The following is a 17,413-nucleotide window of genomic DNA, read 5'->3' on the forward strand; positions in this document are numbered from 1 at the left end:
AGAGAAACTATAACTTAAAGGCAACAAAGCGCGTCAGCTCCTGCTGCAGCACCGGCCGCGGCAGCTCTGTGTGCCGAGGGGGCTGCTCTCAAAGGCGGGGCGCCCGGCTTTGGTCAGCAATATCCTGGGGGAACCCCAGAATTCCTGGGGGGTCAGAGCTGGGCCTTCAGCCCACAGATTTGTTCCGGGTAAAAGCGTGGAGATACTTTGAACACCCTTTTTTTTTTTTTTTTTTTTTTTTTTTTTTTTTTTTTTTTTTCCCCCTCCCAAAATTAAACTGTGCAATCTTTTTGTTAGGAAGAAAGATGTTTCTGAATTTAAAAGTGGTTTTAGATGGAAAGTTTAAACAAGAAGTAGAAGAATGAAGATGGTGATGGCAATATTAGTGACAGGTGACTTTGACATAAGCAGCCCACCCCGGCTGCCCTGCAAGCTCCAATTTTCCTCTGTTTTTCTTCTGCAGGCTAAAGGTGAAAGATCTCCATCCCCCAGTGATATCGCTGGCGCTCTTGCTGGGCTCGGGGCTCCTCATGGCCGTCCTGGTGCAAATGACCATGGCTGGGAAAAGGTGAGCGCGGGGACAGCACTGGCATGGGCCCGCTCGCTGCTGGGGGTTTGTCCCGCGCTGACCCAGCTTTGCTCTGGGCAGCTTCACAGGAGGAAAGGTGGAGATCGCTCTGGCCGCAAACCTGACGGCCGGCAGCCAGCTGTGGCCCGACGCCGTGGGTGCTCCCCGGTTCAGCCCCGGGAGCTGCCGCATCGCGCTCGTTAGCGTCAAGACCAACCTCCCCAGCAGGTGGGTGCCCACCCGAAGGACAGCACCAGTGGCTTCCCAATGTTAACCGTTCCCAACAGGGAGACAGCAGCGTTGTTCGAGCTTTCTGTCTCCGGGTGTAGGTTTATACAGAACACCAATGCTTCTCCCTGCCCGTTTTTCCCACCGGGAACACTGCCGTGAGTTACGGACACCCTCAGGCCAGCTCTGTCGCTGTCACTGCACGTGGTGTTCGCCTCTGCATCAGCCCCCAGTTAAGTGCTGTATCCCTGGGGGATCACAGCTTCTGCTAGCCACGGAAACCTTTAGCTGTATTCAGAGCCAGAAGATGGCATTCTTGAGAAAAGGTTCGTAAAGAGAGAAAATACCTTTTGTTGGACATTAGGGGCGTTTTGGCTCGATCCACACCAGATAGATGGGTTTCTTTTGCACTTGGCATTCTTGCTGTTTGATCTTCAGTCAACAATTATTGCTATGTGCTTAACGGCGTGCTTGGCTGACGAGTTGTCTCTGCCCAGCACGCTGCCCAAAGTCATGAGCAAGTTCCTGGACAGCACCCTCCAGAAAGTCCTGCCCAGGCTGGTGAGTCCCATCCTCCTCCCATCCCTGTTTCCCGAGATCTCCTCCTCCTCCTCCTCCTCCTCCTCCTCCTCGCTGCGCTGTCACAGGGTTGCTGCACAAGGAGCTTGCCGGCTGGTAAAAGGGAGCGTTTTGGTCAATCACTGGTTTTATGCAGCCAGCCCCTGCAGCAAAGGCTCTGCCGCTGCCCAAAGCCGCCTGCCGGGCTGGGACGAGGGCGCGACGCTTGGGCAGAGCTGACGTCGATGCTCAGGCAGAGCCGGTCGTGGTGCTGGGCATGCTTGCTCACGAAGGCTCGTGGAAGGGCAGGCTTGCCACCACTTTACACTGTTGTAAAGTTGGTCTGGCTTAGTCAGATATCTGCGGTGGGGTCTGGCCCTGTTCTTCGCTCTGCTTAGGGCAGGTTTATTCCAGAATAACCCTTCAGTCAGGGATGGAGAAAGCTGAGGAAGGCTGTCATTAACAGTGGGGGGTCCCGCTGCTCCAGGGCAGGGGCTGCGCTGGCCCGGCAGCCTCGAAGCTCCGCTCCCACCAGAAGCCCCCGTGCGAGGTTTTCTCACACCTTTCCCCTCGCCCTACAGCTGTGCCCAGCCGTCAGCGCAGTGCTCAACCTCGTGAATGCAAAGTTCAGCAACCTGACTTGTAAGTTGGTGTCCACCCTCCCACCTCCTTCCCTCCGCCTGGCACGGGGAAAGCGCAGATCTGCCACCGAGAGCCGGGAATCGGACGAGCCCTGACCCGGGCTGGGCGGGGACGAACCCCACAGCAGGCAAAAACACCCCCCACTCCTTGGTGCAGATCCGGGAGGGCCTGGCACCGCGGAGGCTGGCGGGGAGGCAGGAGCCTGCCAGAGCCCTAAATGGCACATGGCGCTGGTGAACAGTGATTTGGTGCTGGTGAGCGCTCTCCCCGCGGCACAGAGCCTTCTGGTTAAGCATCCCTCTTTGCTTTCACAGCCAAGATCCCTCTCGGGAGTGCTGGGACCCTCCAGTACGCTCTGCTGAACCCCCCACTGACAACTGACACTTTCATTGAGCTGGATTTGAAGGTGAGTGCTGCTGCCTCGCGCCAGACCTCAGAGCGGTGATGGTTCCGACGTCCGTTTGCTGAGCGGCGTTGTCCTTCCCAGCCCTGGGCAGCAGAGGCTTTGGGGGGGGGTAGAGACGGGTGCTGGTTGCATTACATCGCCCAGCCACCCCTCTCGGCTCATCGTTCGGGGGGTTTATTGCTCCGTTTTGATGCTGAGACTACAGAGCGAAGCATCCAGTACCACGTACGTGGTCCAAATGCCAGTCCTGGAATGGACCTGTGCTTTCTGACGTGGCTCCTCTTCCTGGTCCCTTTAGACCATTCTCCACCAAAAGGAGGGAAAGGAGGTTGACCTTCCCACGGACCAGCTATCTCTGGCCTCTCTGCCCCCGAAGAGCGACGCTGCTACCCAGCTCATCCTCTCTGCAGGCTTCTTGAGTGCCGAGCTCTCTGTCCTGCAGGCGTCCTTCAACCTGGACATCAGCAATGACATGGTGGGTGGCTGGGGCTTGAGATTTTCCTCAGGAGCTCACCAAAGAAATCTGCACCCATGTTCAAGGCAGATCTGTGTGCTGTCTGTGCCTCTTCCCTTCCCCACGTTAACCCCCCCACCAAGCGAGTGCATTGAGTCCCTGCCCTGTGACGCTTTCTCAACAGGTTCTTGGGCTTCCCCCGCTGGTGACCACGATGCTTGGAGCCCTCATCCCCGAGGTGGGTGGACTGTGCTTGGTCCTACCAGTCTGCGGGTCATCTCATGCTATGTACGGCAGCAGATACAGCTGCTCTCGTTCACACAGACGTGCTGGGTAGCTTTTCCCCAGGGTCAAATTTTATTAACAACGTTATTTACGGGACATACGGCTGAGCAGCATGGAGCAGCCTGGCTGACTCCCAGGGGCTTTGGCAAATGTCACGGATGCTCAGCACCCACCAGGATAATCCCTCGAGCGGCAAGCGGGGAAGGGAAGGGCAGCTCACCCCTTTGCTTTGCTTCTCCGCAGATTTCCCGGGCTCTGCCTCCATCGCAGCCAGTGGTGATTGAAATGCGAGCAGCGGGAGCACCGGTGGTGACCATAACTCCGGACCAAAGCTCAGTGCAGCTCTTCAGCACCGCCGAGTTTTGCGTTTCTGCAGCAGACTCTGCTCCCGAGTCCCTTTTTGTCCTGGATGTTGTGAGTTGAAGCCTTTTGCGGTTGGTGAGGGCTGGATGTGATCGTCCCTGCCCTGAGCCAGCAAACCCGCACTGGCAGCGGAGCGAGCAATGGGGGCAGCGGGCAGGGACATGGGGGAAGGTGCCTGGCTGGGGGGTCCCGCGGGGCTGGGGCGGTGGGGGGACTGGGGTCCCAGCAGGGACTCCCTTTCCTTTTCCCCGCGCAGCACAGCAGCCTGGAGGCGCAGTTTGCCGTGGCAGAAGAAAAGCTGCAGCTCTCCCTGGCTCTGCAGAGGTAAGGCGGCCGCTGGTCCCCGGTGCCACCTGCAGCAGGGTGACAGCCCCTGCGCTGCTGCGGAGGCCACGTGCGTCTCCCCCGCGCGCTTTCCGAAGGAGCCCTGGCTGCCTCCGCGTGACATTTGTACAATTTATACTAACCGCCACCTGAAAACAGATGAGGGTCAGCGTGGCGTAAGCCAGCTGACCCAAAACCTGCTTGGGTTTTTTTGCTCTTTAAGTTTGAAGAGCTGACGTTGGTCCAGGATGGGGAAAACGCTCGCGGTGGGAAGCAGCCCCTTCCCGGGTGGGGCTGGGGGCCACGGCACCTCTGGTGCAGGGGGAGGTTTGCTGGAGGTGGAGGTCCGGCGAGGAGTTTGAAGGTGATAGGGTGGCTCCCTGCGGTGTGGCGGGAGGGGGGTAACACCCTGCCTGTCCTCTCCCTGCAGTTTGTCTCGGGCAGCCTTGGCTTCCTCCTCCCTCGGGACGTTTGATGTGAGTCGGGTGGGTGGGCTGTGCTGTGCGCGGGGCTGGGGCTGCTGCTCTGAATCTCTGCGCCGGCGGTTTGTGAAATGCTGTACGGGGCATTCACTCCCTGGAGCCCCCTCCTGCTGCTCGTGTTATCAGTAATGGATTTATTGAGGGGAAAAAAAACCCAAAAAACCCAAAACCAAAACGAAACCAAATTGAATGCTGAAGATCAAAACGTTATTTCAAGGAATAAGAAACGACAAATCAGCTGCCAAAAGCATTTGCCCCCACAGGCACGACTGCTTGGGAAGGGGTCCCTGCTTGTGACCCCCGTGTTTGTTCCCGCGGGAGTTCTGGCCACGAATCGCTCTCCCAGTGCTGGGGTAGAGACAAGTGGGAGGGCGGGTGTGCGGGGGCTCATGCGGGCAGCGTTTGGGCACTGGGCTGTGCGACCTTTGCCGTGTTCCTGTGACTGGGGGAATCGACGGGGTGAGCCCGGCGCGGGCGGCTGCTGGCGCGTGGGGAGATGGACGGTTTACGCCACTTCTCTGTGTTTCAGGAGCGTCCGCTGAAAGCGGTTTTGGCAGATGTTATTCACGTGGCTTATGTGCCGTTCATCAACAGTAAGCACGGCTACGGTTTTGTCCGTGGATTTGCTGTCTGCACGGGGAAACCAGCTCTCATTTCGTTTCCTATGGACTGTTGGTATCTCTGATTCCCCTGCAACGGGCACAGTTGGGCGGTCTCGCGCGCCCTGCCTGCGCTCGGGGCTGCGAGTGACCCTGCCAGGACAGTCGCGTGCTGACCACTCTGCAGCGGCGGGGTTTGCGGTGGGAGCCGGAGGAGGGCAATGCCTCCCGCTCACGGCTCCGGCGCGCCCACGCCTTCCCAGGCCGGAGAGGTTGGCCCGCACGGGACAAATCCACCGTGAGGGATGTGGGCTTCTCCTCCACAGCCTCTTTGCACGTTGTTCCTGTCCTCAAAATCAAAACCGGTTGTCATGAACAACTGGGAACAGTTTTCATGAGATCTTTGCCTTTCCAAAGTCTCCAAAAATCATTGACATATCCCTTTTTACTGTGCCTGAAAACAGCCAAACAGCCTAAAAATCCCCTCCCCGGCCAATCAATTTGTCTGCATAACTTGTGGAAAATAAGCCAAAAGAAGAGATTTTATTTGTGCTAAAATACACAAACCCAGGAATCCCCACCGTGCCAACTCTCCGAGTACTCCCAAAGGCCGTTGCTGGGCGCGGGCGGGGCAGTGCCGGCGATGCCCCTCTGACGGTGTCTTCCCCTCGTTCCAGGGGCGCTGCGCCCAGGGCTGCCCCTGCCCGAGCTGCTGGGCATCGCCTACCGCGGGGCGCGGGTCAGCGGGCTGCAGGTAGGCACGGAGAGGGCCCCGGCGCGCTGCCTCTGCCGCACCCCGGCCGTCGCTGGGCATGGGGCTGCTGGCCCGTCACCTCTGGGTGCGGGAGCTACGGCCAAATCCTGCCTGTCTGCTTTTTATTTTTAAATCTGCAGAACGCTCTGCTGCTGGACGTGCCCGTCGTGGAGAGCTGAGGCGCAGGGAGGTATGGCCGCAGCCCTGCGCCGCTGCGGGGAGTGGGTGGGAGAGGGAGTGGCAAGGCTGCTGGGCTCCCGGGGCGCTGCTTCCTCTTGCCTCGGCTCCTCGATAGTGTGACTCCACAAGCTGAAATAAAAAGACCCCATTGCCCCGCGATGAGACTGGCCCGCCGTGTGTCCAGTGGAGCTCGCCGGGAGTGTCTGGGCAGAGGTGGTGTTTCTGGGAGGGACTGGCCCTAAATAAATGGCATTTGCCGCAGAAAGAGCCCGAGCATTAGCGGAGTGTGGGTGGCTGGCGGGGTGCAGCCCCTGCATCTCCTGTGGGAGAGGGGTGCAGGAAGGGGACCCCCAGCTCCTGGGGCGTGCGTGCTGTGAGAGGAGGGGAGGGGGTCTGCGGTTGTGCCAGGGAATGAGGACTTCTTGGGAGGTGTTAGAGAGGGCGTTGAGACCTCTCCGTGTGTGTTAACCTTTCAGAGTGCCTTGCACCACGGTTCCTCGGCTGCGCTGCAGACACTGATCCCAAGCGTGCGGATCACTGGCTGCTGGCCAATTACCTGTCGTTAGTAAGTCAATAAACAGCTTTGGTCCTGATTTCATCGATTCGGATGGTTTCTCCTGGTGGCAGGTAGCTGGTGCAGAATTAAGGAGATCTCTGAGAAGATCTTTGTGTTTTTAAGAAATTGCCCCCAGGAACACCTCGCAGGGAGGCAGGCCCCAAGAACTGCGTCTGTTCTCTCATGCGCTGCCAGACCGCGAGGAACGCAGCCCCAAAACCAGCTCCCTGTGGGGACGGGTGCTTCTGGTGCCTTCTCCCTCCATTGCACTTCACACGTTGTCAGTGCCAAGCACATTTTTAAAGAGATTTCCCGTAGTGTTCTTGCGTTAGCTAATAAACAATAGAACAGTTTGAGCCTGAATTCCCTTAAGAAGGGAAAAAAAAAAAGAGGAATCAAAGTGGCTGTACGCAGCCCTCCTAGGAGGAATCAAGGCTGGCGATCTCGGGGGGCACCTGGTTAATTTTTCAGGAAACATTTAACGATGCTGCTTCACAGCACGGCCATGTCACTGGGGTCTGATGCACCAGGGTGCTTGGTGGAGGTGCAGCCTTGGGACCTGTGCAGGCACTGATGGTGTCCCCGGAGCTGTGTGCAGACCCCGGCGGCTCTGCTCCTCCCAGCAGCGCGGGATGTACTGGTCTCTCCCAGTTAATGGTCCCAGAGGAAGGAAGGAGCCCTGGCTTGGGGGTCCTCGGGCAGGAGGGCCACGCCTGGGCAATGCCACCAAGGGGAGAGCGGAGCAGAACCCTTGTGTTTTTGAACCAGGGCTGGTGGTTTCACCTTGCCTGCACTTGTCCTCTCACTGATGCCAACATCTGTAACGCGGCTCGAGGGTGCCTCTCACCACCTGCCCTCACATCCCCGTTTCCAGGTGACCTGGTCTGTTCGCACCCGTCCCGTTCTGCTCCCTTCGGCCAAGCCCACGGGGTTTACTCTGCCTTTCTGCCCTCGCGCAGCGATTTGGCTTTGTGCTCCTGGGGCTTTGAGCGTTGCTTTGGCAAGACCCGGACCTCACGGTGCCATTCTCTTTATGGGAACCTACTTCGGCTTATCTGAAATATTTGATTGTCAGACTGCTGTGCTCGGCAGCAGCCAAATTACTGTTGCACGCGAAAGGTCACTGGTGGGACGCTATTCTCCGCGGTGCCAAGCACCCCTCTGCTCGGTGCTGACCATTGTCCGCTCTGTCCTGACGGTAATTCGAGTTTCCTAGCACGATTGCCCAACACATGAAGGGATGGGGAGGGATGATAACACAACACCATCTCGTTAAGGCGCTTATCAAATGTCACCATCTCACCCTGACAGCCCGGCTTTGTGCTCCCTGGGGCCTGGCTGCTCGGGTTGCAAGGAGAGTGGCAGCTCCTTGGGTACTTTGGCCCCTTTGCCCTCCCTTCCCTGGCGTTCAGCAAGGAGATTTTTTAAAGCTGGAATTAATGTGTGACAAAAGCTGGCTAATCTGCTGGAAATACTTAGTTCCAAGTTTGCAGAAAGTATTAGCTCTGAGTAAGCATTTTCTGTGCTATTATTCTGCAGAGCTGGGGAGCAGCCCACCCACCCCCGTTGTTAACGAGCACATTGGGGAGTGAAGAGTTCACCGCGGTCCCCTTGGCCGGCGTGTCCTCCCCTCCGCATCCCCCCGGCTGGTGCATCCTCCCCTCCGCCACCGCCAGCCTCGGCTGTGCGTGTCGGGACGTGATCCTCAAGCGGGGACCAGATTTGGGCTCTGGCCTGCAGGGAAGGGTTTTCTTTTTCTCATCCCAAACTGCTGCTGCCCTGGGGCAGCTCGAGGCAGCGGCTCCGCGTATCCGTGCGGTGCCGGTGGCTGGGGCCAGGACGGGATGAAAGGGAAAAAGACGTCATGGCCGAGGGTGCACATGACATCTTGGCTCAGAAGTTTTTCTCCTTATTCTCCTGCCTGTAGCAGTAAATTATCTGGCAGTAAATGAGCCACATGGACCAGGTGGGACACAATTTCTCAGCGTACAAAAAACCTGGCCAGAAATCCAAGAGGATGAGGGCCTGGACAAATGGTCAATGGCATCATCCTATCACCAGTATCTCCCCGTGACAGCATATCCCACCTCCGGTTCTTTTGGGGGGCTCTGGGGACCTAGATGGACCTAGAAATAACGCCGTGACCAGTTAGACCAGCGTGGCATTTCCAGATCTGATGGATCTCTCCGAAGAGTCTGTCAGCTCAGTAAAGCCCTGACACCTGGTCGATACACCTTGTCGTGCTGTCACTGCTCCTTCCCAATCCAACACCTCCTTTTCCTCAGTTATGGAATGGATTGTGAGCCATTCAGGTCACTGGACAGGCCTTGGTAGGCGTTGGGTAAGGTCGCAGTTTGCAGGCACGGCAGGATGGGAGCGCTGGGCAGGTCCTGCTGGCCCGGACGGTGGGTGCCCGGCTGTTACTGTCTCCACAGTCTGCACATGGAGACAGGTGCTGCCCCGTCCCTCATTTACCGCCCGGAATGTGAGGCACGTCCCCGCTGCTGGGGTAAAGCGCTGAGAGCTGTAGAAGAACCTAACAGTGAGGAGTGCCAGTGACACATTTTTTCAGTCAAAATCTTAATTTTATTTCGTTGAAAAAAAAGTTTTTTATCAGGGCATGACTTTGTGGCCATGTCCGCACCCCGACAGAAGAGCAAGCCCGAAGGGATGGGGTACAGAACCAGGCAGCGGCGTGCAGGCTGGCACCCAGGGCCAGCCAAGTCTGCCCCTGCACCCATGGGGCGTTGCTCAATGATTCACCCAGCCCTGACATCTCTGGGGAAATATTTGTGGTGGAAGTCACCAGAAACCGTACCTTGTTTGTTTTGCTCCCCGCCAGTTGTTCTGGATGTTCTCAGTGACATTGCTTGCTCCTTCCTGCCAGAGAGCTCTATATATGAGGATGCTTGGTGCAGGTCATCGGCAGGAGACAGGGAGGTCGGCTGGAGAGAGCCTGGCCCGCAAGAGCTTGGTCAGGTAAGAGCCAACTAATTTCCCACCATGTGTGCTCCTAGCTTCTGTGAACCTGGATGCTTCCCTGAGGAGAACCCTTGCTGGTTGTTTGGGAGCACCGGCTTTTTAACAAAATTTGTTCTTGCTGCTGCCTGCCTCAATTATGCTCTGGCAAATAAAATGTGTGGTGGGTTTCACTACGAGTTTCTCAAGAACAGACGCGCATGTTCGTTGTGTTTGCAGCCCTTGAAGAAGAAAAGGTATCTCATGGTTTTCATAAACAATTATCACTTAAACTTTTTTTGGTGTAACTCTATTATCTGAGGTAGATTTTTACCCAAGGTAAATTAGGCCTCTCACGCTTGTTTTGATCCCTTTCTGATGTGCTATTTACTTTTAAATAGGTTTGGGGCAATGAAGTTCATAATGTTCTTTAAAAAAAAAAGAAAAAACAGCAAGCTACTTCAAGTTGTAGGTCCCACAGAAATATTTCAATGACACTGCAACTTTAAAAATCAAAAGGGGCTTTTATGCAGAGGGAAGCCTCAGACGTTCGATGTTTGTGCAGAGATCGTGGCATTCACACAGGGAGGTGCTCTCCTCGCTGGATATGTTGGTGCATTTCTCCCGCGTAGATGCTGTTGCGTTTCTTTCCGTGACTAGAGACGACCGTGTTGTCAGAAACGTCCTGTTTTCCCCTCGTGAGGGGTACAGGATCTTGTTTCTCAGAGAAATTCCTACCCAGGACAGATGCTCCCCAGATTGTCCGGGTCAGTCACCGACACCGCTCACCGGCGCTGAGGGATAAAAGCACGAACCACCCAACAACCGCTGGCTCTTCCCTCGGCCACGCAACGGCCGGTCTGTGGAGCAATTGTTGTTGAAGTTCTGCTTCCTCCTGCAGGAAAGCGCGTCAGGATCTTTACCGTGCCCACCAGCGCAGCGAGGAGGCAGGAGAGGTACCAGCAGCTCCCCCTCTGGTTTTGTCTCCCCTGCCAGGCATTCCTCCTTTTCCTTTCCTCCATCCCCCTCTTTCCTCCCTGCACTGTCCCGGCATCGCACTGATGGCAGCCGCTTTCCACAGCTATTGGGACCCAAGATGCCTGCGTTCTGGACTGTTTCCATCCTCTGCTGCCTGCTGGCCCCTGCACAAGGGCATGGAATCATGTTCCCAGTTGCCAAAGAGGGTGTAGATGGTAAGTGTATGGAAGAAATAGGATTTCTCTTTTTTTTTTTGAGACTGGTTCTACTCTTTCTGTCTCTTAACCACGCTCAGAAAATCAGAAGCTGGTCCAGATCTGTTCAGCAGCACTGGCAATGTTGATAATTTGCATTTATAAGGCACTTTGGAGATGGCATTTCAGATACTGGCTGGCTGGTGGCTGATGCCACCACCGCTATAGTATAAAAATGGAAATAGAGGGACAGCGGAGGGGAAGGAACAGCCAGCCTGGTGCAGTGTGCTTGTGCACCGAGTCCACACAGCTCACAGTGACCTCTCATCCTTTTTTTTTTTTTTTTTTTTTTTTCAGATATTTCTCAGTCTCTAGGCAAACCTGACCTCCAGAAGGTTCAAAGCGGTCTCTTTGGCGGAAATGTGCTCGGTGGTCTCCTTGAAAAAGATGATGCTGTCGGTGGTCTCCTTGGTGGAGACGGTGGCCTTGGAGGTCTCCTTGGCAAGGACGGTGCCGTTGGCAGTCTCCTTGGCAAGGACAGTGCCGTTGGCAGTCTCCTTGGCAAGGACGGTGCCGTTGGCAGTCTCCTTGGCAAGGACGGTGCCGTTGGCGGTCTCCTTGGCAAGGACGGTGCCGTTGGCGGTCTCCTTGGCGGAGATGGTGCTGTTGGCGGTCTCCTTGGCGGAGATGGTGCTGTTGGCGGTCTCCTTGGCAAGGATGGTGCCGTTGGAGGTCTCCTTGGCAAGGATGGTGCCGTTGGTGGTCTCCTTGGTGGAGATGGTGCTGTTGGCGGTCTCCTTGGCAAGGATGGTGCTGTCGGCAGTCTCCTTGGTGGAGACGGTCTCCTTGGCGGAGATGGTGTCCTTGGCGGTCTCCTCGGCGGAGATGGTGTCCTTGGCGGTCTCCTCGGCGGAGATGGTGTCCTTGGCGGGCTCCTCGGCGGAGATGGTGTCCTTGGCAGTCTGCTTGGCAGAGATGGTGTTGTTGGCAGTCTCCTTGACAGAGAAGGTGTCCTTGGTGGGCTCCTTGGCAAAGATGGTCTTGTTGACGTTCTCCTTGATGCTCTCCTTGATATTCTCATTGGTGAAGATGGTCTTCTTGGCAAAGGTGGTCTCACCCGCAATCTTCTTGGTGGAAATGGTGGAGCTCTCACAGGGTGAGTGAGAGTGGGAGATGGGTGTCTCTGAGCAGCTATTGGTGCATCTGGGCCACGCTGGGGAAAGGAGGCTCTGCTCTGGAGTCTGCTATCTGAACACACAGGGCCCCCTCTTTCCCCTGCTGGGGCAGGTTCACAAACAAGGGTTCAGCTGCTGGGAGTTTCTGTAGGTGCTTGCCATGCAAGGGTGCCTTGTATGTGCCGCAAGCTGCTCCTGGCTGGTAGGGATCCCTGCTGGCCCAGGGTGCAGAAGGCCCCGAGACCGCAGATCTGCAGTCACCCACAGTGCTGGAGGCTGAGGGGACAGGGCATCCACCGTACAGATGTGCCACTTACTGCCTTCTCCTTGTTTCAACCACCTAGGCCAAAAATTGTCAACAACACCCTCCCCAAAATAAGTCTGCGCTCTCTGCCAGGCTTTGGGCACCAGGTGAGCTTCAACACCCAGCTGCTAGTCGAGAGCACCAGGTACGGCATGTCCATCACGGGCACGGCTCGGGGCGGGTGGTCACCATCTCTTTGGAAAGCAGACAGCCAGCAGATTTCCTGACCCGTGTCCTGTGTTTCCCCGCACAGCGCGCTGGGCGGGGCACTCTGCATGGAGGTGGATGCGGTCATGCTGGTCCAGGACAAGTGGGCAGCTCTCCAGAACAGCGAGGACTGCAAGGCTGTTGACGTAAACGTCCATGTGAGGTGGGCATTGGTGTGAGGTGGGCATCGGTGTGAGGCAGCATCCGCGTGGGTGGGGCGCTCACGGCCGGCACGCGGCCCCTGCGGCGGTGGGAAACCTGGAGGCTGTTGGCCATCGAAGGCAGTGCTCGCTTTTGTGCCTGATGCCACGGAGGCTGAACCACCCAGCTGCTGGCCTCAGAGGGGAGCCGCCAATGTTTCTCTTAAAATTCAGGCTCAAGAAATAGCATTTCTGGGTTGTGCTGGGAACTAGCACCAGGCCAGATTCAGAGGGCTTGGTTTTGGCAATATTTTGCACCGAATACGGCCCTGGACAGCTCAAGCGAGCCCTCATGTTTCTCTCGTGCTAAGTACTTTTATTTCCAGCCATTAATCTCCATCTCTGTTTCCTATTTTCCTGTTACCCAGACCCAAAGTGCCACTTCTGGATCAGCCTTTGAAACGGCTCCTTAGTGGCGTCCTGCGTGAGGTGGTAGGTCTGCAGCGATATCCGCGGAGCCCTCGGCGCGGAGCTGGGCGGGCCGGCAGCGCGGCTGTGGCTGTTTGCACAGCTGTGGGCTCTGCTGGGTTGCCCAGCAGCGGGCAGGGGCACCATGGCCTGTGCCAGGCTCTGCCAGCAAACAGCTTTCTGCGCTGCGTGCTGGTTTAGCGGTCGTGGCGAGCAGCTCTCCCCCAGGAGGTGAAGCCCATGCTGGCCAAGGGGCTGCTTGCCCGCCTGACGGCGTGCGTGGCAGAGACGGGCCGTCCTGCCACAGCTGCCCGACAGCGGCTCCTGCCCGTGCTGTGCAACCCAGTTCTTGCTCGTCGCGTTAGTGCACCACGCATCCCCCGGTGCGGCGGGTGCCAGGGCTCCTAACTCTCCTGTCCCTCCCCAGGCGTGCGGCATCGTCAACACCAGGCTCAGCGCCGTCAGCGCTCTGCTCGGCTCTGGGGCGGGTGAGTGTGCGCATCCTCCTTCTCCTCTGCTCCTGAGCGACCCCTGCACTTGGGCTTGCTTGGTTTTTTACGTTGGGTAAATACAAATATTTTAACCACTTCCTAAACGCAGCCCTTGCTCCAGCACAGCGTTCCGTTTCCCCTGCCCCAAAGAAGCAGCAGGCAGTTTTTTCTGCAGAAAGCCACTTCAGGAGCTGTTGCTTTTGGAAACAACAGTTTTGCTGCAAAATGCTGCGTTCTAGTGGCCAGGCCAGCTGGACAGGCCGTGGGCAGGAGCTCTGGGTTCTGATCTCCCTTGGGCCCATGGGGTTTGGGAGCGCAGCCCTCTCGTTGCAGCTGTAACGCTTTCCTCCCTGCGTCCCACAGCCGCGCTCCCGCTGGGGGCAATGGGGGATCTGCCGCCCTTCTCCGTCCTCAGTGACAACGCCGTCCGGCTGGATCTGCACGTGAGTGCCAGCGCTCCCCCGGCCCCCGAGCCTGCCCCGGGTGGGTCTGGGTCGCTTGTCCGAACGCGGCAGCCGCTTGGCACAGGCTCCCCTCGTGCCGGCTGCCTTCAGGAAAGCGTTTGCAGGCAGGTGCCGACGAGCGTGTGTGGCCACATCTCCGCCAGTGCCACCGCTGGGTCCTCACCTTATTTACTTTCTAGTCCTTGAGGGTAGCACGAGCCAGATTGGCTTGGCACCACTTAATATAATTATAGCGTAACTACAGCATTCTCATCGTTAATCAGAAAAGCTTAATTTCACACAGGATCAGTGGCCACTGCTCACAAGCAGGTTCCGTTTATAAGCAGTTTGTAAAGTCTGGTGTGTAATTAGCAGGGACCATGGTCAGGCCAAAACCATTGGCAGTGCGTCTTTCTGATGGGAGCTGCGAGGCTGTTGGAAAGGGAAGCTGTGCCAGGCGTGGCTGTTGTCTGTGCTAGGACACTCTGTGGCCGCCCTATGTCTGTTAGAGCGTTGGTTCACCCGCATGAGCCCCACTGACGTCCCTCCCCTGCTCTGTCCCTGCAGCCCCTCATCGGGGACGCAATGGCCCACACGCAGACTCCGCCGCTCGCCACCCTGCTGCTGGCCACTGGCCGCCCACCGCAGCTCAGCATCTCCCCGCGCACCCTCAGGGTCCTGCTGGAGCGGCTCCGGGAGCAGGGAGCCTTCAACCTCAGCATCACCAGCGCCATGGTGGGTCGCGCCGCGCTGCTCCGGGACGGGCTGGGGTGCTGCTCGTTCTGGGGTGACCCAGGGGTGCTGGCCGCTGCGTGCTTGCGTTTGCGGGCTCCAGCCCAGCGTGGGCCTTGCACAAACCTTCTGGCTGCCGACGCCGCTGGTGCTCTTCCCGCAGGTGCCCGATGGCCTCTTGCTGTCCACGTCCGCCCTCCTCCCGCTCATCCCCCAGGTCAGCCGCCGCCTTTGCGTGCATTGATCTCAACCCCTGCAAAGACCCCCTTGCCCTGACCTCCCCTGCCCCGCGCAGCTCGCCAAGGTCCTCCCCAGCTCTTTGCCACTGGAGCTGCGCGTGCGGGTGGCCAACGAGCCAGCGGTGGCCGTGAGGGGCCAAAGAGCCATCGCCACCCTCAAAGCCTCCATCGATGTCTCCAGTCCCGCCCTGCAGTCCTCCCAGAAGCTCCTCTTCTCCCTCGACACGGTGAGTGGGTTCCTCCGAAGCGGGGCGAGGGGTGAGTCCGGCTGTCCTCCGGCGTCCCCTCGGCCTGCCCGGCCCTCAGCTGTGGCATACGTGTACTCTTGAGTTGACGACATCTTCAAAGTGGTGCCCGGTCTGTTTAAAGTGCTTGTAACTGAGCACAAGTGGAACAGTTAAGGAACAATACCAAATAAAGTCAGGCAGGGCGAACCCTGGGGAGAGAGATACATGAGGCCATCCATCAAAAAACAGGATTTCCAGCCACAGACAGGTGTTTTCTCTCAGAACGGGTTATTTACAGATACTCTGTTCAGCCTGGGGAGCCACGCAGGGAAACAACCTCATTTCTTCTGCTGCTCCAATTTCAGGACATCATGCTGAGCATCATCCCATCGATCTCCGACGGCAAACTGCATGCCTCCCTGGCTCTCGACAGGTAGGGCCGAGCTGTGGCCGCTGCGGGCAGGGAAGGGGCTCTGCCTGGGGACCCTTCTGCGGCTCGGCAGGTTTGGGTTGGCGGCAGCGGCCGCAGAGCACGGTGTAGACGTGGTAGAGATGTAGAGGGCTGCTGGAGCCTTGCTGCCTCCTCCCAGCCCCACCGCAGACCAAGGGCAAGCCTGAGGTGATGAGGGTTGTAAAAATGTCACTGATTTTCAAAATTCTTGTACCTTTATGTGGGTGAGACAGATTCTGGACCAAGAATGGTCTGAGGAGCATTTGGAACGCTGGAGAAGGGCTGTACCTGGTGCATCCCGACTCTGCCTTGTTTTTGTCTTTCATAGCATCAACCTGACACGGGCACCGCTGAGACCCGACCCGCTCAGTGTAAGTGTGTGCTGCTCTGGATCGAGGCGCTGCAGCGCGCGATGTGACGGACAGGGATGTAGGGAGGAGAACCACAATGCCAGCTCTCCTTCAGGCATCACGTTGTTTCCTCTCTTGGCAGAGGCGGGTTGTCTGCCCTGTCGGTCCCCCGGAGCACTGACACTTGGGCGGATACGCTCGCTTGTTGGCAGCGCACTGGGCGTGCTGGGAAGGGGGGAGGAATAATGGAGAAGCAATTACCCAAAGAGCATGTCCCTGTGTGTGCCCCCACCCTCAATCCTGGAAGAGATCACTGGAAGCTCCCCAGTGTTTGCGTTTCGTAGCCCCCAGCATCTGGCGGTGACAGAACCGAGCTGATCACCCTGATGTCGCGTTTTCACCCCAAAACCCCTGCTCTCGTCAGACCCTGATGTGTGTTGCCTTCCCCGCAGGTCTCCCCGCTGGCGGGATGGCTCAGGCAGGTCCTTGCGGCTGCGTACGTGCCCGCCATTAACGGTACGGCCGGGGCCAGGGCCCCCTCTTCACTCGAACCCAGCTGGGTTTGGGGCTCCCCCCTCCCTCGCTGCCTATTTTCGGGGTTCCCCAGTGACAGGATGCTTTCACTTGCTCTTGCAGATGCCTTGCACGTGTCGGTCCCTCTGCCTGACGCTCTCAGCACCGGCCTCAGGAACGCCAGGATTGACATCACCAACGTAAGGATTGCGTTTTTCCAAGGCCCTGCTTTCCCAGGGAGCGGGGGATGAGCCCCACAACCCCCCCAGCCCATCTCCCACGGGCTGCTCCCAGTTCCCAGGAGGTCTCTCTACCTGCATGGGCACACAGGAAAACCCCACCTGAGATCCAGGGGAAAGCTGGTGACAGTCTGAATGAGGAAAGCGAATAGGTTTTGTGCTGCTTCTTCCAGGCAGACGACTCTCCTGGCCAGGATCTGGAGAGGTCCTGCTCAGGAGGACCCTCGTCCCCGCCCGTCGCCTGAGGCGGCCGATGCGCCGCGAGCCCCACAGCCCCGCTCGTCTCCGCTGTCTCCATCTTCCTTTTCCCCTGGGCCCTGCCCTGCATTGTCGCCGTGGGCCGAAGGGGACAGGTGACCGTCTCTGCTCGGCTGGCATGGGCTGGCATTGGGGCAGGGAAAGCTGCTGGGTGTCAGGGAGGGGTTTCTGCAGCCGCTTTTCACATGCAGCATGGGGAAGCAGAGCTCTCCTGTAGGCACAAGAGTTGCTCTCCTGTTGCCCTTTCAATAAACTCCTCCACTGCCTCCCCATTTCTCTCTCCATGTTTATTTGGCACGGATTTCTGAGCGCCTCACAGGGGCAAGGGGTTTTGGTGCCGAGGGGGATAGGTGCTGAGGGGTGCCCTGTGGATGCCGCGACGGCGCATATTTAGCAAAGCACGGCTGGTGTTTCCGACTCGTTTGAAGCCCTTGGCGTGGCCGCTGCTGGGGCGGCAGCTCCTTGCCGGGGGCCGTTCGTGGCGTGTCCCGCTCGGAGCGCGGCCGTACTCGTGCAGGGCTCTGTATGGAGCCGGGCACGGACAAACCCAGCTGCCACCTCCACACCGCTCTGCTCGGGAGCGAGTCACCCCTTCTTGTGTAAGGTGCGCTGGCTGTTAGCAGCACCGTTTATCTCAAAGGTGTCGA

At 57.9% G+C, this 17,413-nt stretch overlaps 2 protein-coding genes across 2 annotated transcripts; both read left to right on the forward strand.

The window, feature by feature from the left end:
• The first annotated feature begins 3,070 nt into the window (after positions 1–3,070).
• On the forward strand, positions 3,071–5,842 carry LOC104475906 (BPI fold-containing family B member 6). The gene is made up of 7 exons (XM_086761078.1): positions 3,071–3,094; positions 3,385–3,555; positions 3,761–3,828; positions 4,259–4,313; positions 4,840–4,903; positions 5,587–5,663; positions 5,804–5,842. Exons 1-7 carry the CDS (start codon positions 3,071–3,073, stop codon positions 5,840–5,842), a joined length of 498 nt encoding a protein of 165 aa, XP_086617204.1.
• Positions 5,843–10,453: 4,611 nt separating this feature from the next.
• LOC147598762 (BPI fold-containing family B member 3-like) lies at positions 10,454–16,797 on the forward strand. Its single transcript, XM_086761079.1, has 17 exons — positions 10,454–10,550; positions 10,887–10,991; positions 11,022–11,685; positions 12,049–12,153; positions 12,262–12,378; positions 12,784–12,847; positions 13,251–13,311; positions 13,678–13,769; positions 14,325–14,492; positions 14,554–14,577; positions 14,653–14,706; positions 14,785–14,955; positions 15,321–15,388; positions 15,735–15,777; positions 16,209–16,272; positions 16,393–16,469; positions 16,682–16,797. The coding sequence occupies exons 1-17, from the start codon at positions 10,454–10,456 to the stop codon at positions 16,751–16,753; spliced, it is 2,046 nt and encodes a 681-aa protein (XP_086617205.1). The 3' UTR covers positions 16,754–16,797.
• The last annotated feature ends 616 nt before the right edge of the window (positions 16,798–17,413 follow it).

This window comes from Chlamydotis macqueenii, chromosome 16 (assembly GCF_036417535.1).
Source record: "Chlamydotis macqueenii isolate bChlMac1 chromosome 16, bChlMac1.mat, whole genome shotgun sequence".
NCBI lineage: Eukaryota > Metazoa > Chordata > Aves > Otidiformes > Otididae > Chlamydotis > Chlamydotis macqueenii.